Genomic DNA, 26,276 nt, shown 5'->3' with positions numbered 1-26,276 from the left:
CCCTCCCCGGGCACCCTGACCCCCCCTGGGCACCCTGACCCCCCCATCTCCCCAGTCACCCCCACCCCACTCCACACCCTGACCCTCCCTGGGGCACCCTGACCCCCCCCCATGTCACCCCAACCCCCCTGGGCACCCTGACCCCCCCCCCCCCGCCCCCCCAGGCGAGCGCTGCCAGGAGGACGTGGATGAGTGTGGGCAGAGCCCCTGCCTGCACGGGGGGGTCTGCGCCAACCGCCCCGGCACCTTTGGGTGCCTCTGCCCCCGCGGCTACGGGGGGGGCACCTGCCAGCATGACCTCGATGACTGTCACCCCGGTGAGGGGACACAGGGACAGCGGGGGGGGGGGGTGGACGGGGGTGCTGGGGGGGGGACACTGAGGAGGAGGAAATGTGGGGGGGAAACTGGGGGGGGAACTGGGGACACTGGTGGGGAGACACAGGGGGGTGCTGGGGAAACTGGGGGGGGACAGTGAGGGGGGACACTGGGGACACTGGGACATGGCAAGGAGAGGGCTGCTGGGGACACTGGGGGAACTGGGGACGCTGGTGGGGAGACACACGGGGAGCACTGGGAAACTGGGGGGGACACTGAGAGGGGGACACTGGGGGAACCGGGGACAGTGGGACATGGCGGGGACAGGGATGCTGGGGGGCTCTGGGGCCACTGGGGGAACTGGGGACACTGGGACAGGGAAGCTGGAGGGACTGGGACACTGGGACATGGGGGACAGGGGTGCTGGGCGGACTGGGGACAGTGGGTGGGGGAAAGGGGGGGGAAACTGGGGACACTGGTGGGGGGACACTGAGAGGGGGACATTGGGGACACTGGGACGTGGCAAGGACAGGGATGCTGGGGGGCTCTGGGCACACTGGGGGGACTGGGGACACTGGGACATGGGGACAGGGATACTGGGGGGACTGGGGGGGGCATTGAGGGGCTTGGGGACACCAGGGGGACCTGGGACAGTGGGGGGGTGTCATGGGTGACCCCCTGGGCGTGTGTGTGTCCCCCCAGACCCCTGCCTGAACGGGGGCACCTGCCGGGACGGGGTGGGGACCTTCTCCTGCACTTGCCCCCCCGGATTCGGTGGCCCCCGCTGTGGCACGGAGGAGGACGAGTGCCGGAGCCGGCCCTGCCGCAACGGCGGCACCTGCACCGACTACGTCAACAGCTTCACCTGCACCTGCCCCCCCGGCTGGACCGGCCCCCGCTGCCAGCACGACGTCCCGACTGCACCCACAGGTACCCACGGGTGCCCACGGGTACCCAGAGGTGGCCGCGGGTCACCCCGCGCCCCTGCGATGGCCCCATCTGCGTGGGAAGGTCTCAGCACCCTTGGGTGGCCCCAGGTGGCCCCAAGACTTCCTGTTCCCATGTGATGTCCCCGTTTGCATCTGGAGGTCTCAGCACCCTTGGGTGGCCCCAAGACCCCACCCCATGCCCATGTGACATCCCTAAGTCTGGAGGTATCAGCACCCTTGGGTGGCCACAGGTGGCCCCAAGACCCCACCCCATGCCCATGTGATGTCCCCATCTGCATCTGGAGGTGTCAGCACCCTTGGGTGGCCCCAAGACCTCCCCCATGCCCATGTGATGTCCCTGTCTATGTCTGGAGGTATCAGCACCCTTGGGTGGCCCCAGGTGGCCTTGGGTGGCCTGAGGTCACCCCATGCCCATGTGATGTCCCCATCTGCATCTGGAGGTGTCAGCACCCTTGGGTGGCCACAGGTGGCCACAGGTGGCCTTGGGTGGCCTGAGGTCACCCCATGCCCATGTGATATCCCCATCTGCATCTGGAGGTCTCAGCACCCATGGGTGGCCCCAGGTAGCCACGGGTGGCCTTGGGTGGCCCCAGGTCTCCCCATGCCCCTGTGATGGCCCCATCTGCACCTGAAGGTCTCAGCACCTTTGGGTGGACCTGGGTGGCCTCAGCTGGTCCTGGGTGCCCCCATGTCACCCCATGCCCCTACAATATCCCCATTGACACCTGAAGGTCTCAGCACCCATGGGTGGCCCTGGGTGGCCACAGGTAGCCCCAGTCTCCCTGTGCCTGTGCAATGTCCCCGTCTGCACCCAAAGACATTGGCACCCATGGGTGTCCCTGGGTGTCCCAAGCCCTCCCATGCCCATAGAATGTCCCCAAGTGCACCCAAAGCCACCAGCACCCATGGGTGTCCTTGGACCCCCTATAACTCCCTTCCCCAACCCACCAGCACCCATGGGTGCTCCCGGGTGTCCCAATCCTTCCCAAGCCCATAGAATGTCCCGAGGTGCACCCACTGGTACCAGCACCCATGGGTGCTCCCGGGTGTCCCCAACCCTTCCCATGCCCATAGAATGTCCCGAGGTTCACCCACTGGTACCAGCACCCATGGGTGCTCCCGGGTGTCCCCAACCCTTCCCATGCCCATAGAATGTCCCGAGGTTCACCCACTGGTACCAGCACCCATGGGTGCTCCCGGGTGTCCCCAACCCTTCCCATGCCCATAGAATGTCCCGAGGTTCACCCACTGGTACCAGCACCCATGGGTGCCCTTGGCTGCCCCATAACTCCCTTCTCCAGCCCAACCCCCCCGGCACCCAAGTGTGTCACGGGGGCACCCATGTGGGTGCTGAGCCCCTTTTGTGTGTGTGTGTCCCAGCTCCTGCTTCAACGGGGGCACCTGCGTCGAGGGCGTCGCCTCCTTCTCGTGCCGCTGTGGGCGTCGCCTCCTTCTCGTGCCGCTGCCCCCCCGGGTTCTGGGGCACCCACTGCCAGCACCCACCCGATGGGTGCCGGGCGCAGCCCTGCCTGCAGGGTGGCACCTGCGTCACCACCGGGGACACCTTCCGCTGCCTCTGCCCCCCGGGCTACACCGGCACCCAGTGCCAGGTGAGGGGGTGGGGGGGCACCCATGGGTGCTGGGGGGGGAGGGGGCACCCTGCGCCCACCCGACGTGGGTCCCTGGGGGTTTGGGGGGGGGGGGGGGAGGGCACCCATCGACCTGGGCACCCCATTTCCCTCCCCCTCCGTGCTCTGGGTGCCCCAGCACCCATCGACCTGGGCACCCCCCGACCCCCTTTGACACCCCCCGACCCCCCCCCCCCCCCGCAGAGCACCCAGGACCTGTGCCGGGGGGGGCCCTGCCTGCACGGGGCCGCTGCAGGCAAACGGGCAGCGTCGTGTCCTGCCTGTGCCCCCCCCCTGGACCGGCAGCGCCTGCGACGTCCCCAACGTCACCTGCGCCACCGCCGCCGCCCAGCGAGGTCAGCGCCCGGCACTGGGGCACTGGGGGCACTGGGAGGGCTGGGTTCCTTCCCAGTTCAGGGGACAGGGGGCACTGGGAGGACTGGGAGGGCTGGGTTCCTTCCCAGTTCGGGGGACTGGGGGCACTGGGAGGACTGGGAGGGCTGGGTTCCTTCCCAGTTCAGGGGACAGGGGGCACTGGGAGGACTGGGAGGGCTGGGTTCCTTCCAGTTCAGGGGACAGGGGGCACTGGGAGGGCTGGGAGGACTGGGAGGGCTGGGTTCCTTCCCGGTTCGGGGGACTGGGGGCACTGGGAGGACTGGGTTCCCTCCCAGTTTGGGGGACTGGGACACTGGGAGGACTGGGAGGGCTGGGTTCCTTCCAGTTCAGGGACTGGGGCACTGGGAGGACTGGGAGGCTGGGTTCCTTCCCAGTTCGGGGGACTGGGGGCACTGGGAGGACTGGGAGGCTGGGTTCCTTCCCAGTTTGGGGCACTGGGAGGGCTGGGAGGACTGGGAGGGCTGGGTTCCTTCCCAGTTCAGGGGACTGGGGGCACTGGGAGGACTGGGTTCCCTCCCAGTTTGGGGGACTGGGGACACTGGGAGGACTGGGAGGGCCAGGTTCCTTCCCAGTTCAGGGGACTGGGGACACTGGGAGGACTGGGAGGGCCGGGTTCCTTCCCAGTTCGGGGGACTGGGGGCACTGGGATGACTGGAGGGCTGGGTTCCCTCCCAGTGTGGAAACTGGGAGGACTGGGAGGGTAGAAGAAGCCTGGAGGACTGAGTCCTCTCCCAGTTTGGGTACTGGGCAGACTGGGAGGGGGCTCAGAAGCCCGGACACCTGGGTCCCCTCCCAGTTTGGGTACTGGGAAGACTGGGAGTGTTAATAATCCTGGAAACCAGCATCCCCTCCCAGTTCTGGTTACTGGGCAGACTGGGAGGGGGCTTAGGAGCCTGGACGCCTGGGTCCCCTCCCAGTTTGGATACTGGGCAGACTGGGAGGGGGCTCAGAAGCCCAGACACCAGCATCCCCTCCCAGTTCCAGTTACTGGGCAGACTGGGAGGGGGCTTAGGAGTCCAGACACCTGACTGCCCTCCCAGTTTGCGTTACTGGGTGGACTGGGAGGGGGCTCAGAAGCCGGACACCTGTGTCCCCCCCCCAGTTTGGGTACTGGGAAGACTGGGAGTGTTAATAACCCTGGACACAAGCGTCCCCTCCCAGTTTGGATACTGGGCAGACTGGGAGGAGGCTCAGAAGCCCGGACACCTGTGTCCCCCGCCCAGTTTGGGTACTGGGCAGACTGGGAGGGGCTCAGAAGCCCGGACACCTGTGTCCCCCGCCCAGTTTGGGTACTGGGCAGACTGGGAGGGGGCTCAGAAGCCCGGACACCTGTGTCCCCCGCCCAGTTTGGGGCACTGGGCAGACTGGGCCCCCCCCGGGCGGGTTTCCTGGGTGCTGCCCCTCCTGCCCCAGTTCCCCCTGGCCCTGACACTGTCCCCCCCCCTCCCCGTGTCCCCCCCAGGTGTCCCCCTGGCCCAGCTGTGCCACGGCCGCGGGCGCTGCGTGGGGGTGCCGGGGGGGGGGCACCGCTGCCTCTGCCCCCAGGGCTACGGGGGCTCCTACTGCCAGACCCCCCCCGACCGCTGCCGGCCCAACCCCTGCCTGCACGGCGCCGCCTGCCGCAGCTACGGGGGGGGCTACGAGTGCGAGGTGAGCGGCACCCATGGGTGTCCCCTGGGAGATGGGGGTTGGGGTGGGGGCAGGGGTTGCGGGTCCCCACGGGTTTGGGGTGCTCACCCAGCCTGGTTCTGCCGGGGGTGGGGTGCAGCAGCACCCATGGGTGCAAGGAGGCTGCACTCCACCCCCCACCATGGCGAGGGCACCCATGGGTGCCCGTCTCACCCCTCAAGCCACCAAGGGTGACATCGCCCTTGGGTGATGGGTCTCTTGGGTGATGGGTGCCTCCGCCCTGGAGCACCCATGGGTGCTTTCCTGACCCAGCCACTGCTCTTGGGGCTCAGATGAGATTTTTGGGGTGTCAGGGCATCTCCCCATGATGAGGGCACCCATGGGTGCTCGTCTCACCCCTCAAGCCACCAAGGGTGGTGTGAATGGTCCTTTGGGTGATGGGTGCCTCCACCCATGGGTGCTCTCCTGACCCAGCCACTGCTCTTGGGCTCAGATGAGGTTTTTGGGGTGCCAGGGCATCTCCCATGGTGAGGGCACCCATGGGTGCTCACCTCACCCCTCAAGCCACTGAGGGTGGCATTGCCCTTGGGTGAAAAGTCCTTTGGGTGATGGGTGCCTCCACCCATGGGTGCTCCCCCTCCCCAACCATTGCTTTTGGGGCTCAGATGAGATTTTTGGGGTGCCAGGGCATCTCCCCATGATGAGGGCACCCATGGGTGTCCACGGGTTTGAGGGGTCTGTGCCCAACCAGCCCAGTTCTGCCAGGGGTGGGGTGCAGCAGCACCCATGGGTGCCCTCCTCACCCCTCAAGCCACCAAGGGTGACATCACCCTTGGGTGATGGGTCCCTTGGGTGATGGGTGCCTCCGCCCTGGAGCACCCATGGGTGTTCTCCCTACCCAACCACCATGTCTGGGGCTCAGATGAGGTTTTTGGGGTGCTAGGGCATCTCCCCATGATGAGGGCACCCATGGGTGCCCATCTCACCCCTCAAGCCACCAAGGGTGGTGTGAAGGGTCCTTTGGGTGATGGGTGCCTCCACCCATGGGTGCTCTCCTGACCCAACCACTGCTTTTGGGGCTCAGATGAGATTTTTGGGGTGCCAGGGCATCTCCCCATGGTGAGGGCACCCATGGGTGCCTGTCTCACCCCTCCTATCACTGAGGGTGGCATTGCCCTTGGGTGAGGGGTCCCTTGGGTGATGGGTGCCTCTGCCCTGGAGCACCCATGGGTGCTCCCCCTCCCAACCACAGCATTTGGGGCTCAGATGACTCTTTTGGGGTGCCCTCGGGTGCCTGCCCCCCCTGTACTGTGCCCTGGAGGTTGGGGTGGTGGTACGGAGGTGCTGGGGCACCCATGGGTGCTGTCCCCGCAGTGCCCGCCGGGCTACGTGGGCCACCAGTGCCAGCTGGAGGTGGACGAGTGCCAGTCACGGCCCTGCCAGAACGGGGGCACCTGCCTCGACCTCGTGGGCCGCTACCTCTGCTCCTGCCCCCCCGGCACCCTGGGTGGGTGCTCGGGACCCTCGGGGACATGGGGGACCCCGGATGTGGCCCCACGGTGGGGGTGGGCGGTGGGAAGGGACCCCCATGTCCCCATTGGGTGCTGGTGGGAAGGGACCCCATGACCTTGGGTGCTGGTGGGAAGGGACCCCATGTCCCCATGACCTTGGGTGCTGGTGGAAGGGACCCCCCATGTCCCCGTTGGGTGCTGGTGGGAAGGGACCCCCATGTCCCCATGACCTTGGGTGCTGGTGGGAAGGGACCCCCGTGTCCCCGTTGGGTGCTGGTGGGAAGGGACCCCCATGTCCCCATGACCTTGGGTGCTGGTGGGAAGGGACCCCATGACCTTGGGTGCTGGTGGGAAGGGAGCCCCGTGTCCCCGCTGGGTGCTGGTGGGAAGGGAGCCCCGTGTCCCCGCTGGTGCTGGTGGGAAGGGACCCCCCATGTCCCCATGACCTTGGGTGCTGATGGGAAGGGACCCCCGTGTCCCCGTTGGGTGCTGGTGGGAAGGGACCCCCCATGTCCCATGGTGGCACCCATCAGGGTCCCCATGTCCCCACCCCAGGGTGCCCATGAACTGGTCCCCTCCCCCACTCGTGTCACCCACCAGGGTCCCCACATCCCCACCCCACAGTGGCACCCATCAGTGTGTGTCCCCCCCACACACACACCCAGGGTGTCCCCCCCCCGTCCCCCCACGATGTCCCCGTCCCCACAGGGGTCCTGTGTGAGATCAACGAGGACGACTGTGCCCCCCCCGCCGGCACCCAGGCACCCAAGTGCCTCCACAACGGGACGTGCGTGGACGGGGTGGGGGGGTTCGGCTGCGCCTGCCCCCCGGCTACACGGGCGCCCGCTGCGAGGGGGACGTCAACGAGTGTCACAGCCGGCCTGCCACCCCCCCCGGCACCCGCGCCTGCGTCCAGGGCGCCAACGCCTTCCGCTGCCTCTGCCTGCCCGGCTTCACCGGTGGGTGCTGGGGGGGCAACGGGGTGCTGGGGGGGGTAAGGGGGGGACAGGGGGGTGTCAAGAGGGGTAAAGGGGGGGTAAGGGGGTGCCAGGAGGATGTTGGGGGGTAAGGGGGGGACGGGGTGCTGGGTGCCAACGCCTTCCATGTCCCATGCCAGCCTGGATTCACCGGTGGGGTGCTGGGGGGGCAACGGGGTGCTGGGGGGGGTAAGGGGTGCCAGGGGGGTGTCAAGAGGGTAAAGTGGGGGTAAGGGGGTGCCAGGAGGATGTTGGGGGGTAAGGGGGGGACAGGGGGTGCTGGGTGCCAACGCCTTCCACTGCTGCTGCCTGCCTGGCTTCACCGGTGGGTGCTGGGGGGGCAACGGGGTGCTGGGGGGGGTAAGGGGTGCCAGGGGGTGTCAAGAGGGGTAAAGGGGGGGTAAGGGGGTGCCAGGAGGGTGCCAGAGGGTGCCAGGGGGGGTAAGGGGGGGACAGGGGGTGCTGGGTGCCAACGCCTTCCATGTCCCATGACAGCCCGGCTTCACTGGTGGGTGCTGGGGGGGCAACGGGGTGCTGGGGGGGGGGGAATGGGTGCCAGGGGGTGTCAAGAGGGGTAAAGGGGGGGTAAGGGGGTGCCAGGAGGATGTTGGGGGGTAAGGGGGTGCCAGGGGGTGCTGGGTGCCAACGCCTCGTGCCCCCTGCCAGCCCGCTTCACCGGTGGGTGCTGTGGGGGGGTCAGGGCGGGTAATGGGACATGGGGGGGTGCCGGGGGGGTGCGGGGGGTGTCTGGTGGGGTCAGGGGGTCGTGGGAGGGGTGCTGGGTGCCCACTACCAGGCTTGTTTCCCCAGTGGGTGCTGCCGGGGGGGGTTATGGGTGCTGGGGGGGTGTCGGGGGGGGGGGGGGGGATGGGTCAGGGTGCCAGTGCAGGCAGAGTGCAGGCAGGGTGACTGGCACCTCGTGTGCCCACCCTGGGGTGGGGGGGGGGTGTCTGTCCCCTCTCCCCTGACCCCCCGCTGTCCCCCCCCCCCCCCGTGTGTGCCCCCCCCAGGCCAGCGGTGCCAGAGCCTGGTGAACCCCTGCCAGTCCCTGCCCTGTCGCCACGGGGGGCGCTGCCAGCCCGAGCCCGGCACCCCCGCGGCTACGCCTGTCGCTGCCCCCCCGTGAGTGCGGGCACCCCCCCCCCCCACCCAACCCCCCCCACCCTGCGTGGGCCTCGGGGCGGGGGGGCACAAGGGGTGGGCATAGGGCTGGGGTTGGGGGTGCTATAGGGTGGGCAGGGGCTGGGGGGGGCTGGGAGGGGGCTGGGTGCTATGGGGTGCTGTGGGGGGGGTGCTGGGGGTGCTATGGGGTGGGCAGAGGGCTGGAGGGGGGGCTGGGAGGGGGCTGGGTGCTATGGGGTGTTACAGGGGGCTGGGGGCTGGGTGCTGGGGGGTGCTATAGGGTGGGCAGGGGGGCGGGTGCTCCCAGTGCCATGGGGGGGTGCTGGGGGGTTCTATGGGGTGATACAGGGTGCTATAGGGTGGGCAGGGGGGCTGGGGGGGGGGATGGGAGGGTGCTGGGTGCTATAGGGTGCTATAGGGTGGGCAGGGGGCTGGAGGGGGGCTGGGAGGGTGCTGGGTGCTATAGGGTGGGCAGGGGGCTGGGTGCACCCGGAGCCATGGGGGTGGGTGCTGAGGGGTGCTGGGTGCTATAGAGTGGGGAGGGGGCTGGGGGGGGCTGGGTGCTATGGGGTGCTGGGGGGTGCTGGGGGGTGCTATGGGGTGGGCAGGGGTCTGGGTACACCCATTGCCATGGGGGGGGGTGCTATGGGGTGCTATGGGGTGGCACAGAGTGGGCGGGGGGGGGCTGGCTGCCCCATCACCCCCCCCACCTTGGGTGCCCCCCCCACCCTGACCCCCCCCCCCCCTTCCTCCCGTTCCCCCCCCAGGGTTTCGGGGGTCCCCACTGCGACACCCGCCCGCTCTCCTGCCTGGACCTCGCCTGTGCCAACGGCGGCAGCTGCCTCCCCTCCCCCGCCGGCCCCCGCTGCCTCTGCCCCCCCGGCTTCGGGGGTCCCCAGTGCCACCCCCCCGAGGCCACCAACGTCACCTGCCCCCCCGAACGCCTGCCTCCACGGTGGCACCTGCGTCCCTTCGCCCCGCCCCCCCTTCACCCGCTGCCTGTGCCCGCCGGGTTTCGGGGGTCCCCGATGTCAAGGGGGTCCCCAACTCCTCCCCCCCCCCGAAATGACCTGCGAGGGGGGGTGCGGGGGGAAAGCGGGGGACGGGGTTTGTCACCGGGAGTGTAACACCCCCGGGTGCCAGTGGGACGGGGGGGACTGTTCCCTCTTGGTGGGGGACCCCTGGGGACACTGCGGGGTCCCCGAGTGTCCCCCCCTCTTCAACAACAGCCGCTGCGACCGGGGCTGCGACAGCCCCCACTGCCTCTACGACAACTTCGACTGCCGCCCCCCCCACCGGGCCTGCAAGTGAGTGTCCCCACGGGCCACCCCCTGTCCCCACAGGTCGCCCCCTGTCCCCAGGAGCCACCTCCTGTCCCCACGGGCCACCCCCTGTCCACACAGGTCACCCCCTGTCCCCAGGAGCCACCTCCTGTCCCCATGGGCCACGCTGTCCCCACGGGTCACCCCCCATCCCCATGGGTCACCTCCTGTTCCCAGGGGCCCCCTCCTGTCCCCACAGGCCAACCCCTGTCCCAGGGGCCACCCTGTCCCCATGGGTCTCACCCTGTCCCCACCAGCCACTCCTTGTCCCCAGGGGCCACCCTGTCCCCATGGGTCACCCCCTGTCCCCACAGGTCACCCCCTGCCCCCAGGAGCCACCTCCTGTCCCCATGGGACACCCTGTCCCATGGGTCACCTCCTGTTCCCAGGGGCCCCCTCCTGTCCCCACGGGCCACCCTGTCCCCACGGGTCACCCCCTGTCCCCACAGGCCAACCCCTGTCCCCAGGGACCACCCTGTCCCCATGGGTCACACCTTGTCCCCACCAGCCACTCCTTGTCCTCAGGGGCCACCCTGTCCCATGGGCCACCCCCTGTCCCCAGGAGCCACCTCCTGTCCCCAGGGGCCACCGTGTCCCCATGGGCCACCCCCTGTCCCCAGAGGCCACCTCCTGTCCCCACAGGTCCCCCTTTGTCACCGTGGGTCACCCCCCTGTGGCACTGTGTGCCCCCCACGTCTGTCCCTGTGTCCCCCCTGTGCCTGATGTCTCCCTCAATCCCCCATGTCCCCTGATGTCCCCTAATGTCCCCCGATGTCCCCCTGTCCCTCCCATTTCCCTGTGTCCCCTCATGTGTCCCCATGTCCCCATCTCTCCCCCATGTCCCCATGTCCATGTGTCCCCCATGTCTCCACGTTCCCATGTCTCACCCCTGTTCCTCTGTGTCCCCATGTCCCCAATGTCCCCACATCCCACCCATGTCTCACCCAAGTCCCCATCTCCTACCCACATCCCCCCCATGTCCCCGTGTCCCCCCATGTGTCCCCATGTCCCCACATCCCACCTATGTCCCCATGTCCCTGTGTCCCCATGTCCCTACATCCCACCATGTCCCACCCACATCCCCATGTCCCCCCCGTGTCCCCCATGTCCCTGTGTCCCCCCACGTGTCCCCACATCCCACCCATGTCCCACCAAAGTCCCTGTGCCCCCATGTCCTCATCTCCCACCCACATCCCATCTCCCCCCCGTGTCCCCCCATGTGTCCCCATGTCCCCATCTCCCCCCCCATGTCCCCACATCCCCCACGCCCCCCTCGCCCCCCACCCACCTCAGCGCCTCCCCCAGCCCTGTCTACGAGCAGTACTGCTCCGACCACTTCGCCGACGGCCGCTGCGACAAGGCTGCAACAGCGAAGAGTGCGGCTGGGACGGGCTGGATTGTGCCCAGGAGGTCCCCGAGGCGCTGGCGCGGGGGGTGCTGGTGGTCACCGTCCTGCTGCCCCCCAGGAGCTGCGCCGGACCAGCGCCGCCTTCCTCCAGCGGCTCAGCGCCATCCTGCGCACGTCCCTGCGCTTCCGCCTGGATACCGACGGCAACTACATGATCCAACCCTACTACCGACCCAACGGCTGCGGAGGAGGGAGGTGGCCCCCGAGGTCATCGGGTGAGGGCGGGGGTGGCATGGGGTGGGGATGTGCGATGGTGGGGAGGGGGACATGGGGATGTGGGGACGTGGGATGGGGATGGGTCAGGGGGACATGGGGGACATGGGATGGGGACGTGGGGGGTGGTGGTGATGGACATAGGATGGGGGGGACATCAGATAGGGACATGGGGGACATGGGATAGGGATGATCAGGGGCACATGGAGGGGACACGATGATGGTGGAGGGGGACATGGGATGAGGATGGGCAGGGGGACATGGGGGACGTGGGATGATGGTGGAGGGGGACGTGGGATGGGGGACATGGGATGGGGATGGGTCAGGGGGACGTGGAGGGCATGGGGACATGGATGGGGGACATGGGAACATGGGGGGTGGTGGTGATGGGCATAGGATGGGGGGACATCAGATGGGGACGTGGGGGACATGAGATGGGGATGGGTCAGGGGGACGTGGGGGACATGGGATGGTGGTGGAGGGGGACATGGGGACATGGGGAGGGGGTGGTGATGGACACGGGATGGAGGTGTTTGGGACATGGGATGGGGGGAACATCAGATGGGGACATGGGGACATGGGAAGGTGGTGCTGGGGACATGGGCAGAAGGTCATGGGTGCCTGTGACTTGTGGGACCATGGGTGCTGGGTGTCTAGGGTCATGTGACATGGGTGCCATGGGTCAGGAGGTCATAGGGCCATGGGTGTTGGGTGCCAGAAGCCATGAACCCATCGGCTATCTCGGGTCACGAGACCACGAGTGCCACGGTCTGTGGGTGCCACGGAGCCGTGGTCCCCCATGTCCCCCTGACCCCCGCGGGGTCCCCCTGGCAGCTCGGTGGTGACGCTGGAGATCGACAACCGCCTGTGCGCACAAGCGTCCGGCAAGTGCTTCCCCGACACCCGCAGCGCCGCCGACTACCTGGCCGCCCTCTCCGCGCTGGAGCGTCTCCAGTTCCCCTACCCCATCAAGGCCGTGCGCGGTGAGGGACCTCCCGGGGGCCCTTGGGGACAAGGTCCCCACAGGGGAGGAGGTGGCCCCAATGTTGTTCTGAGATCCTCCATGTGCTTGGCGCCTCCATGGTGCCACCTCCATGATGAGATCCTCAACATTCTTGGCACCTCCATGGTGGCACCATCATCACAAGACCTTCCATGTTCTTGGTGCCTCCATGGGGCCACCTCCATGATGAGATCCTTCATGTTCTTGGTGCTTCCATGGTGCCACCACCATGACAGTGTCCCTAGCTTGTGGGTGCCACCACCATGACAAGATCCTCCATGTTCTTGGCACCTCCATGGTAGCACCATCATGTTGAGACCCTCCATTTTCTTGGCCTCTCCATGGTGCCACCATCATGTTGAAACCCTCCATGTTGTTGGCACCTCCATGGTGCCACCACCATCACAAGATTCTCCATGTTCTTGGTGCCTCCATGGTGCCACCACCACGATAAGATCCTCAACGTGCTTGGCATGTCCATGGTGGCACCACCATGATGAGACCCTCCATGTTCTTGGTGCTTCCATGATGCCACCACCATCACAAGACCCTCCGTGTTCTTGTCCTCTCCATGGTGCCACCACCATGATAAGATCCTCAACGTTCTTGGCACCTCCATGGTGACACCACCATGACGTTGAGTCCCCCCCTGCAGGTGACAAGCTGCCCGAGGCGCCGGACCCGGTGCGGCTGCTGCCGTTGGTGGTGGTGGGGGGTGTCATCCTGCTGGCCATCGCGGTGCTGGGGGTGCTGGTGGCCCGGCGGCGGCGGGAGCAGAGCACCCTCTGGTTCCCTGAGGGCTTCAGCCTGGCCAAGGACGGCAACCGGGACCGGCGGGAGCCCGTGGGACAGGACGCCCTGGGCATGAAGTGAGGGGCTGGGGGGGGCACTGGAGGGTGGGACTGGTGGAACTGGGGGGATACTGGGGCTCAGGGAGGGTGAGCACTGGGGCTGGGGGTCCCAGTGGAACTTGTGGGGGACTGGGGTTGGGGATCCTGGTGCAACTGGGGGGGGTACTGGGGGTGGGAGTCCCAGTACAAATGGGGGAGACTGGGATTGGGGGTCCTGGTGCAACTGGGGGGGTTCCAGTGCAACTGGGGGGCACTGGGTTGGGGCTCCCAATGTAACTGGGGGGCACTGGGGCTCTGGGTGTTCCCAGTACAACTTGGGGGGATCCCAGTGTAACTGGGGGGGTGAGGGCACCTGGGTTGGGGGTCCCAGTGCAGCTTGGGGGGGGCACTGAATTTGTGTGTCCCAGTACAACTGGGGGGGCACTGGGGCTGTGGGGGGCACTGGTGGAACCGGGGGGGCACTGGGACTGGGGGTCCTGGCGGAAGGGTCACTGGGGTGGGGGGGTCACTGGGGCTGGGGGTTCAGCTTGGGGGGGGGGGGTCACTAGGTCTCACTCCCCACCCCCTCCAAGACCCCCCGGCCCCTGGGATGGTCCCAGCTCACTCCAAGATTGGGGGGGGCACCAACCCCTCGGGTTTCGGGGTGCCCTGTCCCCCCCAGCCCAGGTAAATAGGGTGGGGGGCACCCAGCTCACAGCCGTGCCCCCCCCCAGGACCATGGGGAAGGGGGAGACCCTCATGGGGGACCCCTCAGAGGAGTGGCTGGACGGCGACTGCCCCGAGGCCAAGAGGCTCAAGGTACCCCAGGGGGGCACTTGGGGGATGGGAGGGGGGGGGTTGTACCCCCACCCTGGGAACCCTCGGGGCTGTGGGGGGTCCTGGCACCCCCATATCCAGGCACTGGTGTGGGTAGGGGGGGGTCCCGGTGCCCCTGGGCACTGGGACCCGTGTGGGTGGGGAGTGCTGGCACCCTGGTGAGTTTGGGGGGGTCCTGTCACCCCCACACCATGGCACCCTTGTGGGTGGGGGGTCCCAACACCCTCATGGGTGGGGGTCCCAGCTCCCCCTAGGCCAGGCACCATCATGAGTGGGGGTTCATCACCCTCATGGGTGGGGGCCCAGCACCACCATGGGCAGGGGATTCCCAGAACCCCCATGGGTGGGGTTCCAGCACCCTCATGGGTGGGGGGGGTCCCAGGTTCCCCAAGGCCAGGCACCATCATGGGTGGGGGTCCAGCCCCACCATAGTCAGGGGCTCCCCAGCACCCTCATGGTTGGGGGTCCAGCACCCACGTGAGCGGGTGCACGGGCAGGTGGGGGAGGCGGGTGCGGAGCCCCCGGACCCCGTGGACTGCCGGCAGTGGACCCAGCACCACCTGGTCGCCGCCGACATCCGCGTGCCGCCCGCCATGGCCCTGACGCCGCCCCAGGGCGAGTTCGACTCTGACTGTGTGGACGTCAACGTCCGCGGGCCAGGTGGGGTGGCCGGGGGCACCCAGAGCCCTCCAGGGCATTGGGGGGCACTGTGGGGTTGGGGGGGACAGTAGGGGTGGGGCACTATGGGGCTAGGGAAGAGGGACATGCTATGGGGGACCACCATGGGCATGGAGAGGCCACTATGGGGCCAAGTGAGATGGATGTGGGGGGCCACCATGGGGCCAGACAGGAGGGATGTGGGGTGTGTGGGGGATCACCATGAGCATGGGGGGCCATGATGGGGCAGGTGAGTTGAATGTGGCCTATGGAGGCCACCATGGGCATTGGGGACACCATGGGGTCAGGTAGAGCTGATGTAGGGTCCAGGGGCCATCATGGGTGTGGGGGGTCACCATGGGGCCACATGGGATGGATGTGGGTCATGGGGGCCATCATGGGGCAGGTAGAGCTGGTGGAGGGTCCAGAGGCCACCATGGGCATGGGGGGGCCACCATGGGGCCTCGTGGGATGGACGTGGGGCATGGGGGGCCACCATGGGCATGGGGGGCCACTATGGGGTGGGACGAGGGCCATGGTGGCCACCATGGGCATGGGGGGCCACTATGGGGTGGGAAGAGCTGGTAGAGGGTCCAGGGGCCACCATGGGCATGGGGAGGGTCCTTGAGGCGCCATCCCAGGTGGGTGACACCGGCCGGGAGACCCCCAGGGAACCCGCCACCACCACCCCACCCCCCCCCCACCCACAGATGGCTTCACCCCCCTGATGTTGGCCTCCTTCTGCGGGGGCGGCCTGGAGGCCGAGGTGGCCGAGGACGAGGAGGGTGACGACGCCTCAGCCGCATCATCGGTGACCTCATCTGCCAGGGTGCCAGCCTGGGGCGCCCAGACGGACCGTACGGCGAGACCGCGCTGCACCTCGCCGCCCGCTACGCCCGCGCCGACGCCGCCAAAGCGCCTCTTGGACGCCGGCGCCGACACCAATGCCCAGGACAACACGGGGCGCACGCCGCTGCACGCTGCCGTCACTGCCGACGCCCAGGGGGTCTTCCAGGTGAGGGCGTGGGCGCCTGGCAGCGGCATGGGGCACGCAGTGTGGGTATGGGGCACCCAACACGGTCATGGGGCACCCAACGTGGTGATTGGGAACCCAACACGGTCATGGGGCACCCAACGTGGGTGTGGGGCACCCAGCATGGGCATGAGGAACCCAATGTGGTCATTGGGAACCCAACATGGTCATGGGGCACCCAACATGGTCATGGGGCACCCAACGTGGTGATTGGGAACCCAACACGGTCATGGGGCACCCAGCATGGGCATGAGGAACCCAGTGTGGTCATTGGGAACCCAACATGGTCATGGGGCACCCAACATGGTCATGGAGCACCTAACATGATGATTGGGAACCCAACACCGTCATGGGGCACCCAACGTGGTGACTGGGAACCCAACACAGTCGTGGGGCACCCAACGTGGGTGTGGGCACCCAGCATGGGCATGGGGCACCCAGCATGGTCATTGGGAACCCAACACAGTCATGGGGCACCCAGCATGGTCATGGGCACCCAACATGGTCATGGGGCACCCAATGTGATGATTGGGAACCGAACACAGTCATGGGGCACCCAGCATGGTGGTTGGGAACCCAGCACGATCATGGGGCACCCAACATGGTCATGGGGCACCCAGTGTGGTCGTGGGACACCCAATGTGGTCATAGGGAACCCAACATGGACATGGGGCATCCAACATGGCCATGGGGAACCCAACACAGTTGTGGGGCACCCACCGTGGTCATGAGGCACAGGGTGATGTCATGGAGCATCTTCCATGACCAGGGGGCGCAGGGTGCTGCCAGGGGACATCCTTCATGGCCATGGGGTGGGGACCCCCTGCCCCCCCCACATCCGGTTGTGTGTGTCCCCCCCCCCCCACCCCCCAGATCCTGATCCGTAACCGCTCCACGGACCTGGACGCCCGCATGGGCGACGGCTCCACCGCGCTCATCCTGGCGGCCCGGCTGGCGGTGGAGGGGATGGTGGAGGAGCTCATCGCCTGCCACGCCGATGTCAACGCCGTCGATGAGACCGGTGGGGGCTGGGGGACCCCCAAAATGGAGGAGGGGGTGTGGGGTGGGGCCCCTTTGGAGGGGTGAGGGGGCAGCTGAATAGGGGGGAGGGTCCTTTGGGAGGGTTGAGGTTGAGGAACCTCAACCTTGGGTTGATGTTGATGATGGGTGCTGGAGGGGAGGGTGGGGGGGGATGGTGACGCCGGTGACCCCCCCCCAAAAAAAGGGGGAGATGGGGGGCAGGGAAGAGCCCTTGGGGGGGTTGGGGGGCAGCTGAGGACCTGTGGAGGGTCCTCTGGGGGGTTGAGTTTGAGGAACCTCAACTGTTGAGGAACCTCAACCATGGGGGGTTGATGGGTGCTGGGGGGCAGAGTGGGGGTGGGGGTGGGATGGGGTAACCCCCAGGTTAAGGGGGAGATGGGGGGCAGAGGGGAGCCCTTGGGGGGTTGGGGGGCAGCTGAGGTCCTGGGGAGGGTCCTTTGGGAGGGTTGAGGTTGAGGAACCTCAACCGTTGAGGTGATGGGTGTTGGATGGGGGGGCGTTAGGGATGGGGTGACCCCCCCCAACAGTGAGTGTTGGGTCAAGGGTCCCTTGGAGGGGTTGAGGATGTGGAGACCCCCCCCCAAAGATTAGTGGGTGCTTGGGGGGGTCTTGGGGGAAGGAATGGGGTGACACCCCCCCCAACAGTGGGTGCTGGTGGGGCGTCCATGGAAGGTATCTGGGATCCCTTGGGGGGTTGAGGATGGGGTGACCCCTCCCCCCCAGGTGGGGTGGGTCGGTGGGGGGGTGCTGGGGGGTGGGGGGCAGGGGGTGACCCCCCCCTTTTGTCTCCCTCCCCAGGGAAGTCCGCCCTGCACTGGGCCGCTGCCGTCAACAACATGGAGGCGACGTTGGCGCTGCTGAAGAACGGGGCCAACAAGGACATGCAGGACAGCAAGGTGGGACCCCCCCCCCCCCGAGGACCCCCGACACCCCCCCGACACCCTGAGGGAGGAGCCCCTGGGCCCAGATGGGACCCCTCCCCCCCATGACACCCCCAATGGGAACCCCCTGCCCCAAACGGGGACCTTGTGGGGATCCCCTGAACCCGGGGCGGGCCCCCAGGAGACACCCTGGTGACCCCAGATGTTCCCTTGACCCCAGTTGTCCCCAACTAGACACCCCATTGCCCCCATTGACCCCAGATGACCCCCCATTGACCGTAGAAGACACCCTATTGCCCCCAACATGACACCCCATTGCCCCCAGAAGATACCCCATTGACCCTATTGACCCCAGATGACACCCCATGAACCCACTGACCCTAGAAGATACCTCATTGCCCCCAGATGACCCCCCCTTGCCCCCATTGCCCCCAGATGACCCCCCATTGCCCCCCTTGCCCCCATGTGACCCCCCATTGCCCCCCTTTCCCCCAGATGACCCCCCATTACCTCCCTTGCCCCCATGTGACCCCCCATTGCCCCCCTTGACCCCAGATGACCCCCCATTGCCCCCCTTGCCCCCAGATGAACCCCACTGCCCCCCTTGCCCCCATGTGACCCCCCATTGCCCCCTTTCCCCCAGATGACCCCCCATTACCTCCCTTGCCCCCATGTGACCCCCCCCTTGCCCCCAGATGAACCCCCATTGCCCCCCTTGCCCCCATGTGACCCCCCATTGCCTCCCTTGCCCCCAGATGACCCCCCATTACCTCCCTTGCCCCCATGTGACCCCCCCCTTGCCCCCAGATGACCCCCCCCATTGCCCCTACTGACCCCAACCCTTCTCCCCCCCCCCCCAGGAGGAGACCCCCCTTTTCCTGGCGGCCCGCGAGGGCAGCTACGAAGCCGCCAAGATCCTCCTGGACCATTTCGCCAACCGGGAGATCGCGGATCACCTGGACCGGCTCCCGCGGGACATCGGCCGCGAGCGGATGCACCACGACATCGTCCGCCTCCTGGACGAGCACAACGCGGGGCGCAGCCCCCCCGGATCGCTGCCCCCCAATCCCGCTTTACCCCCCTCCTCGGCCCCCCCACTTCCTTCTTACCCGGCTTGAAACCTCCCGCCGGCGCCGCCAAGAAAAACCGACGGTTGGGGGGTAAAACGGGGGGGGCCAAGGGGCGGGGTAAGAAATTGGGGGGCGAAGGCCCCCCCGGGTTGGAGAGTTCGGTGACGTTGTCACCCGTCGACTCCCTGGACTCCCCGTACGTCCCCAACCCCACGTCCCCCGGGCTCTTCCCCCCCCCGGGATTGGACCCCCCCCTTTACCGTCACCTTAGGGCCCCCCCTGGGCATCGGGCGATTAACGGGGGGTCCCCCCCCCGCCCGTTTAGGGGGTTGAGTTTGGGGACCGTCACCGTCCCCTTCGAGTGGCGCAGTCGGTCCCCCCGGGAACCCCGTGTAACCCGGCGTTGGGAGGGGGGGGGGTGCACCCCATTTTACACCCCCCAGCTCAAGGTTTTGCCCCCACCCTACTGCTGCCCCACGGCGCCGTGGGGTGCCCCCCACCCCCCGCCGACCCCCTTCCCCGTGGCCCCCAACCCTCTCCCCTGAAGAGGGGGGGCCCCCCGCTCCGCCGCGCCCCCTTTTTTCAAGGCGGGGGAGGAGTACCCGCGGCGGGGGGGGCGGTGGTGGGGTTCGGGGGCGGGGGGGCGGAGGGGAGGTATTTGGGGTGCCCACTGAGCACCCCTATTTGACACCCTCCCCCGAGTCCCCGAGCAGTGGGCGAGCCCCTCCCCCCGCTCCCTCTCTGACTGGTCCGAGGCCACCCCCAGTCCGGCCGTGCTGGGGCCCCCCAAACTCAGCTGCCCCCCCCCCCGCCGCCGCCGCCCCCCGAGCAGCCCCCCAAAATGCAGGTGTTTGCCTGAGGGGTGGCGGCCACCCGTCCCCCAAGGGGCACCCCCAAAGTGGGGACACCCCAAGGGGCACCCCCAAACTGGGCACCCCAGGGACACCCCCAGTACGGGGCACCCCCAAACTGGGGACACCCCCCCGCGTGGGGACACCCCCAAACTGGGCACCCAGGGACACCCCCAGTATGGAGACACCCCCAAAATGGGGACACCCCCAAACCGGGGACACCCCTCACGTGGGGACACCCCCAAACTGGGCACCCAGGGACACCCCCAGTATGAGGACACCCCCAAACTGGGGACACCCCCCACGTGGGGCCCCCCCAAGGAGCAACGCCCAGTATGGGGACACCCAAGGGACACCCCAAACTGGGCACCCCAGTGACACCCCCCCCCATATGCGGACACCCCCAAACTGGGGACACGCCCAGTATGGGGACACCCCAAGGGACACCCCTAAACTGGGGCCACCCCAGTGCCACCCCCAGCCTGGGACCCCCCCAAACTGGGCACCCCAAGGACACGCCCAGTACAGGGACACCCCGGGGACACCCCCAAACTGGGGACCCCCCCAGCCCTGGCACCCCAGGGACACCCCGGTTTGGGGACACCCAGTGCTCGCCCCCCCCCCCCCCCCCTTCTTCAAAAGGTTATTTTTTTGGGGTGAAAAAAGGTCATTTTTGTACTGAGTGTAGCGGGGGGGCCCCCAGCCCCCCCTTCGCCCCCCCCCAGTTTAGGGGGGGCTGGGGGCCCCCCCATATTTGTGTACTGGGTACGCAGAGTGTGTAGCCCCCCGCCCCCATCTTGGGGACCCCCCCAGGACCCCCCCTTGCCCTGGGTCACCCCCCCCAACAAAAACTGGGACCCCCCCAGAATCACTGTCCCCCCCAAAGTGGGGTCACCCCCCCCCCCCAGTCCTGGGACCCCCCATTTTGGGGATCCCCCCACCCAGAAACCCCGAATTTGGGACCCCCCCCCAATCTTGGGTCCCCAATTGTGGGACCCCCCCAATCTGGAACCCCCCCGGATCCCCCCCACCAGTCCTGGGACCCCAATTCTGGGAACCCCCCCCCCAGAACCCCCAAATTTGGGGACCCCCCCAATCTTGGGTCCCCCCCAGACTTGGGACAACCCCCCCCCCCCCATTTCCTGGGACCCCCCCCCGATCCTCCCCCCCCACCCCAAATCCTGGGACCCCCATTCTGGGGGCCCCCCCCCCATCCAATCGTGGGGGCCCCCCCCATTTCCTGGGACCCCCCCCCAGGTCTCCCCACCCCCCAATTTTTGGCACTTCATCACATTCCAGCCCAGCACCCGCTGCCCCTCCCCCCCTGCACCCACTGCCCCTCCCCCCCCGCACCCACCCCCCCCCCAGCACCCCCCAGCACCCATGGGTGCCCCCCACCCACCCACCCCCCCCCAGGGGGGGCCCTGGCCCTGTACAGCCCCGCCCCCCCAATAAAGGCTAATGACCCCTCCCCACCGCTGCTGGCTGCACCCATGGGTGCTGGGGGGGGGGGGGGGAGGGGGGGGGGGGGCGGGGCGGAGCCGCACACGCGTGTGCACACGGACACACGGACACGCGTGTGAGAACCCACACGTCACGCGGCCGCGAGTGCGCACACGGAGACCGCGGGCACACGCGTGTGCAGACACGTGACACGTCACACGCGTGTGCGCACACGTCACATCACGTGAACGTCACACAGACACATGACACATCACACACGTGTGCACACATGTCACGTGAACGTCACACAAAGACACGTGACACATCACACACGCGTGTGCGCACATCACGTGAACGTCACACAGACACATGACACGTCACGCGTGTGTGCACACGTCACATCATGTGAACGTCACACAAAGACACGTGACACGTCACACACGTTTGTGCACACATGTCACATGTCATGTGAACGTCACACAGACACATGACACGTCACACACGTGTGCGCACACGTCACGTCAACGTCACACAAAGACACGTGCCACATCACACACGCATGTGTGCACACGTCACACGTCACGTGAACGTCACACAGACACATGACACGTCACACACGTGTGCACACATGTCACGTGAACGTCACACAGACACATGACACGTCACGCGTGTGTGCACACATCACACGTCACGTGAATGTCACACAGACACGTGACACGTCACACACATCACACGCATGTACACAGTTGTGCACATGTGACACACACATCACACGTGCACACACATGTACACACACGTACATGCACAAAGTTGCCCACACGCAACATGTCACACGCACCTCACATGTGCACACACTGACATCACGTGCACGTCATATGTACACAGACATGGACACGCGCACACGTGCACACACAAAGTTGCCTACTACATACGTCACATGCACACACGTGACATCACACGAACGTCACACAAACACACGTGCACACACACATCACACGCACAAAGTCGCAGACACGTGACACACACGTGTACACACATGCACACACACAGCTGCACACACGTGACACGTCACACGCACATCATGTGCACACACGTGTAGACACACATCACACATGCACAGACACATCACGTGCACGTCACACACACACGAACACACGCACACACGTGACATCACATGAACATCACGCAAACACACATGCACACACAAAGTTGCAGACATGTGACACGTCACACACGTGTGCTCACACCCCTTGCAGATACACGCCTGGCACACGCAGGTGCACAACTTGCACACAGCACGAACACCCCTTGCACACCCCTTGCACACACGCAGCTCCCTCGCACACGCGTGCACGCACACACCCCCCCTGCAGTTACACGCCTTGCACACCTGCGAGCACCCGGCGCACACACACGAACACCTCACACACGCAGGAACACCCCTTGCACGCGCACACCCCCCTTGCACACACGCAGCTCCCTTGCACACGCGTGCACACACCCCCTGCAGATACACCACCAGCACACGCATGAACACCTTGCGCACGTGTGAGTGCCTTGCACGCGCACAAACACCCTTTGCACACCCCTTGCACACACACACACGCGTGTGCACACACTCCCCTTGCAGATACACGCCCGGCACATGCACGAGCACCTCGCACACACGTGAACACCCCTTGCACACGTGCGAGCACCCAGCACAACGCACCCCCAGAGCCGCCTTGCACACACGTGAGCACCTTGCACACGCGTGAGCGCTTTGCACATGCCTTGCACATGCGTGAGCACCTTGCACGCCCCTTGCACGCCCCTTGCACACACGTGAGCACCTTGCACACGTGTGAGCGCCTTGCACGCCCTTTGCACGCCCCTTGCACACGCGTGAGCGCCTTGCACGCCCCTTGCACACGCACACGCGTGCACACACACACACCCCCACACACACCCCCTCGCCTTGCACACGCACAAGCACCTGCCCCCCCCCCGCTTGCACACTCACCCCCTCCCCCCCCGCAGGTCCCCTCCTGACCAGCACCCGGGGGGTGTTGGGTGCCCGGGGGGAGGGGTGCTGGGGGGGGGAGGGGTGCTGGGGGTGCCACTGGGGGGGGTTGGGGGGTGGGGGGGGGAGGGGCGCTCACAGGGGGGTGGGGGGTCAGGGTGTGGGGGATGGGGGGTGTTGTGGGGTGCAAGGGGGGGTCAGGGGGTGGGTGCTGGGGGTCGGTGGGTGCTGGGGGGGGGTGGGGGTGCTCGGAGGGGGAGGGGTGCTGGGGGGTGATTTGGGTGCCCCCCCTCCCCCCGCCGGCCCCGTTAAGCCTCTTAAGGGGCTCCCGGCGGCTCCAGCCGGTGCCGGGGATTAACGGGGGGGGGGGGCCCCAGGCGGGGTCACCCCTCCCCCCCCCCCCCCCCCGTGGGACCCAGGCGGCCGGGAGGAGGCCCCTCCCCCCTCCCAGTTCAGCCGGTTCAACTGGTTGAACTGGGAGAAGGGATGAAGGGGGAGGGGGGGGGAGGGCAGGGCCGGTCCCTGGGGCCACACCCTCTGCCCCTCCCCCCCCCGGGGTGTCCCCGTGTCCCCCCCCCCCCCCCCGCACGGCTGGGTCCCCTGGGGGGGGGGGGCGGGGGGGCCTTTGGGTGTCAGGCAGGTTCCCAGGTGCCACCCCCGTGGGGACGGGGACACGGGAGGGGGGACCTTGTGTCCCCCCACGTCACCCCCGCGTCCCCTCCTCGTCCCCACCGTGTCACTCCCGTGTCCCCACCCTGGGCCCCCACGTCCCTCTGATGGCCGTGTCCCCATGTCACCCCCTGTGTCCCCATGTCACCCCCTGTGTCCCCATGGCCCCCCAATGGCCCCCCCGTGTCCCCAGCCCCGTCCCTCTCCTGTCCCCTCCATGTCCCCACTGTGTCACTCCCCTGTCCCCATGTCCCCTCCCGTGTCCCCTCATGTCCCCTCCCATGTCCCCAGACCATCTCCCCCTCTGTGTCCCTCCGTGTCCCACTGATGGTCCCATGTCCCCTCATGTCCCTCCTGTGTCCCCATCCCATGTCCCCACCATGTCCCCATGTCCCCACTGTGTCCCCATCCCATGTCCCCTCCCGTGTCCCCTCATGTCCCTCCTGTGTCCCCATCCCATGTCCCCGCCATGTCCCCGCCATGTCCCCACTGTGTCCCCATCCCACGTCCCCTCCGTGTCCCTCCTGTGTCCCCACACCATGTCCCCTCCATGTCCTCATCCCCGTCACTCTCATGTCCCCATGTCCCCACCATGTCCCCACCGATGTGACCCTGTGCCCATCCCTCCTGTGTCCCCCATGTCCCTCCTGTGTCCCCATCCCTGTCACTCCTGTGTCCCCTCCATGTCCCCATCCCTCCCATGTCCCCTCCATGTCCCCACTGATGCTCCTGTGTCCCCTCCGTGTCCCCATCCCCGTCCCTCTTGTGTCCCCATGTCCCCACTGATGGTCCCGTGTCCCCCATGTCCCCACACCATGTCCCCTCCATGTCCCCATGTCCCCAGTGTGTCCCCATCCCATGTCCCCACCTGTCACTTCCATGTCCCCACCATGTCCCCTCCACATCGTCATCCCCGTCACTCTCATGTCCCCATGTCCCTTCCATGTCCCCACTGTGTCCCCACCTCTGTCACTTCCACGTCCCCACATGTCCCCACCATGTCCCCTCTGTGTCCCCATCCCCACCCTCCCCTGTCCCCATGTCCCCACCGATGCTCCCGTGTCCCCTCCGTGTCCCTCCCGTGCCCCTGTGTCCCCGCCGTGTCCCCCCCCCGCCCTGTCCCCGTGTCCGTGTCGGTCCCCGCGTTGCCATGGCCGCTGGCGGAAAATAGGACACGGGGAGGGGCCCGAGGGGGCTGAGCGGGGACACGGGGACACGGACACGGGGGGACATGGACATGGGGACATGGACATTGGGGACACGGGGGGCACAGACACGGGGGACACAGCGACATGGACATGGGGGACATGGGGGGGACACAGAGGACATGCGGGACACGGGGGACATGGGGGGACATGGGGACACAGACATGGGGACACAGACATTGGGGACACGGCACAGACACGGGGGACATGGGGACACGGACATGGGGGACATGGGGACACAGGGGACATGGGGGGACACGGGGACACAGACATGGGGACATGGACATTGGGGACACGGGGGGCACAGACACGGGGGACACAGCGACATGGACATGGGGGACATGGGGGGGGACACAGAGGACATGGGGGACACGGGGGACATGGGGGGACACAGGGGGGACATGGGGACACAGACATGGGGACACGGACATTGGGGACACGGCACAGACACGGGGGACACAGCGACACGGACATGGGGGACATGGGGGGGACACAGAGGACATGAGGGACACGGGGGACATGGGGGGACATGGGGACACAGACATGGGACACGGACATTGGGACACGGCACAGGACACGGGGGACATGGGGACACGGACATGGGGGACATGGGGGACACAGGGACATGGGGGGACACAGGGGACATGGGGGACACGGGGACACAGACATGGGGACATGGACATTGGGGACACAGGGACACAGACATGGGGACATGGGGGGGACACAGAGGGGACATGGGGACATGCCCCCAGTACCCCCCAGTGCCCCCAGAGCCCCCCCAGTGTCCCCCCAGTGTCCCCCCAGTGCATCCAGTGCCCCCAGTTCCCTTAGAGCCCCCAGTCCCTCCCCAGTCCCCCACAGAGCCTACACCCCCCCAGTACTCCCAGTATGCCCAGTGTGCCCCCAGTGCCTCCACAGGGCTTGGTTCTCCCAGTGCCTCCAGTATCCCCAGTTCCCCCCAGTACTCCCAGTATCCCCAGTAACTAGGATGCCACTTAGAGCCCCCAGTCCCCTCCCAGTATCCCCAGTATCCCCAGTACCCGCTGGGGGCTCTGCTCCCCAGTATCCCCAGTCCCTCCCAGTAATCCCCAGTCCCTCCCTAGGGCCCCTGCTGCCCCAGTATCCCCAGTATCCCCAGTACCCCCTCTCTGGGGCACCTGCTCCCCCAGTATCCCCAGTCCCTCCCAATATTCCCAGTACCCCCTAGGGGCTCTGCTCCCCCAGTATCCCCAGTCCCTCCCAGTATCCCCAGTATCCCAGTACCCCCTGGGGGCTCTGCTCCC

The 26,276-nt window shown here is 67.3% G+C and overlaps 1 protein-coding gene across 1 annotated transcript in view; it reads left to right on the top strand.

Annotated features, from left to right (window-relative positions):
• NOTCH3 (notch receptor 3) overlaps positions 1-19,671 on the top strand; it is a 36,836-nt gene extending 17,165 nt beyond the window's left edge. Inside the window, 31 exon segments of the mRNA XM_074810695.1 lie at positions 165-317; positions 1,018-1,224; positions 1,227-1,245; positions 2,646-2,703; positions 2,705-2,875; positions 3,098-3,134; positions 3,137-3,184; positions 3,187-3,249; positions 4,752-4,939; positions 6,293-6,425; positions 7,138-7,257; positions 7,260-7,388; positions 8,417-8,499; positions 8,502-8,528; positions 9,296-9,469; positions 9,471-9,835; positions 11,156-11,205; positions 11,208-11,312; positions 11,315-11,434; positions 11,437-11,473; positions 12,306-12,454; positions 13,130-13,343; positions 14,039-14,123; positions 14,639-14,801; positions 15,509-15,598; positions 15,601-15,710; positions 15,712-15,813; positions 16,705-16,852; positions 17,671-17,768; positions 18,614-18,811; positions 18,814-19,671. Of these exon segments, the coding sequence (XP_074666796.1) occupies positions 165-317; positions 1,018-1,224; positions 1,227-1,245; positions 2,646-2,703; positions 2,705-2,875; positions 3,098-3,134; positions 3,137-3,184; positions 3,187-3,249; positions 4,752-4,939; positions 6,293-6,425; positions 7,138-7,257; positions 7,260-7,388; positions 8,417-8,499; positions 8,502-8,528; positions 9,296-9,469; positions 9,471-9,835; positions 11,156-11,205; positions 11,208-11,312; positions 11,315-11,434; positions 11,437-11,473; positions 12,306-12,454; positions 13,130-13,343; positions 14,039-14,123; positions 14,639-14,801; positions 15,509-15,598; positions 15,601-15,710; positions 15,712-15,813; positions 16,705-16,852; positions 17,671-17,768; positions 18,614-18,811; positions 18,814-19,368 (4,199 nt within the window). The 3' untranslated portion in view covers positions 19,369-19,671.
• Positions 19,672-26,276: the final 6,605 nt, after the last annotated feature.

The sequence above is a fragment of the Strix aluco genome, chromosome 38 (assembly GCF_031877795.1).
Source record: "Strix aluco isolate bStrAlu1 chromosome 38, bStrAlu1.hap1, whole genome shotgun sequence".
Classification (NCBI taxonomy): Eukaryota; Metazoa; Chordata; class Aves; order Strigiformes; family Strigidae; genus Strix; species Strix aluco.
Note: the sequence above shows the minus strand (reverse complement) of the source record. Positions and strands in the feature narration are given on the sequence as shown.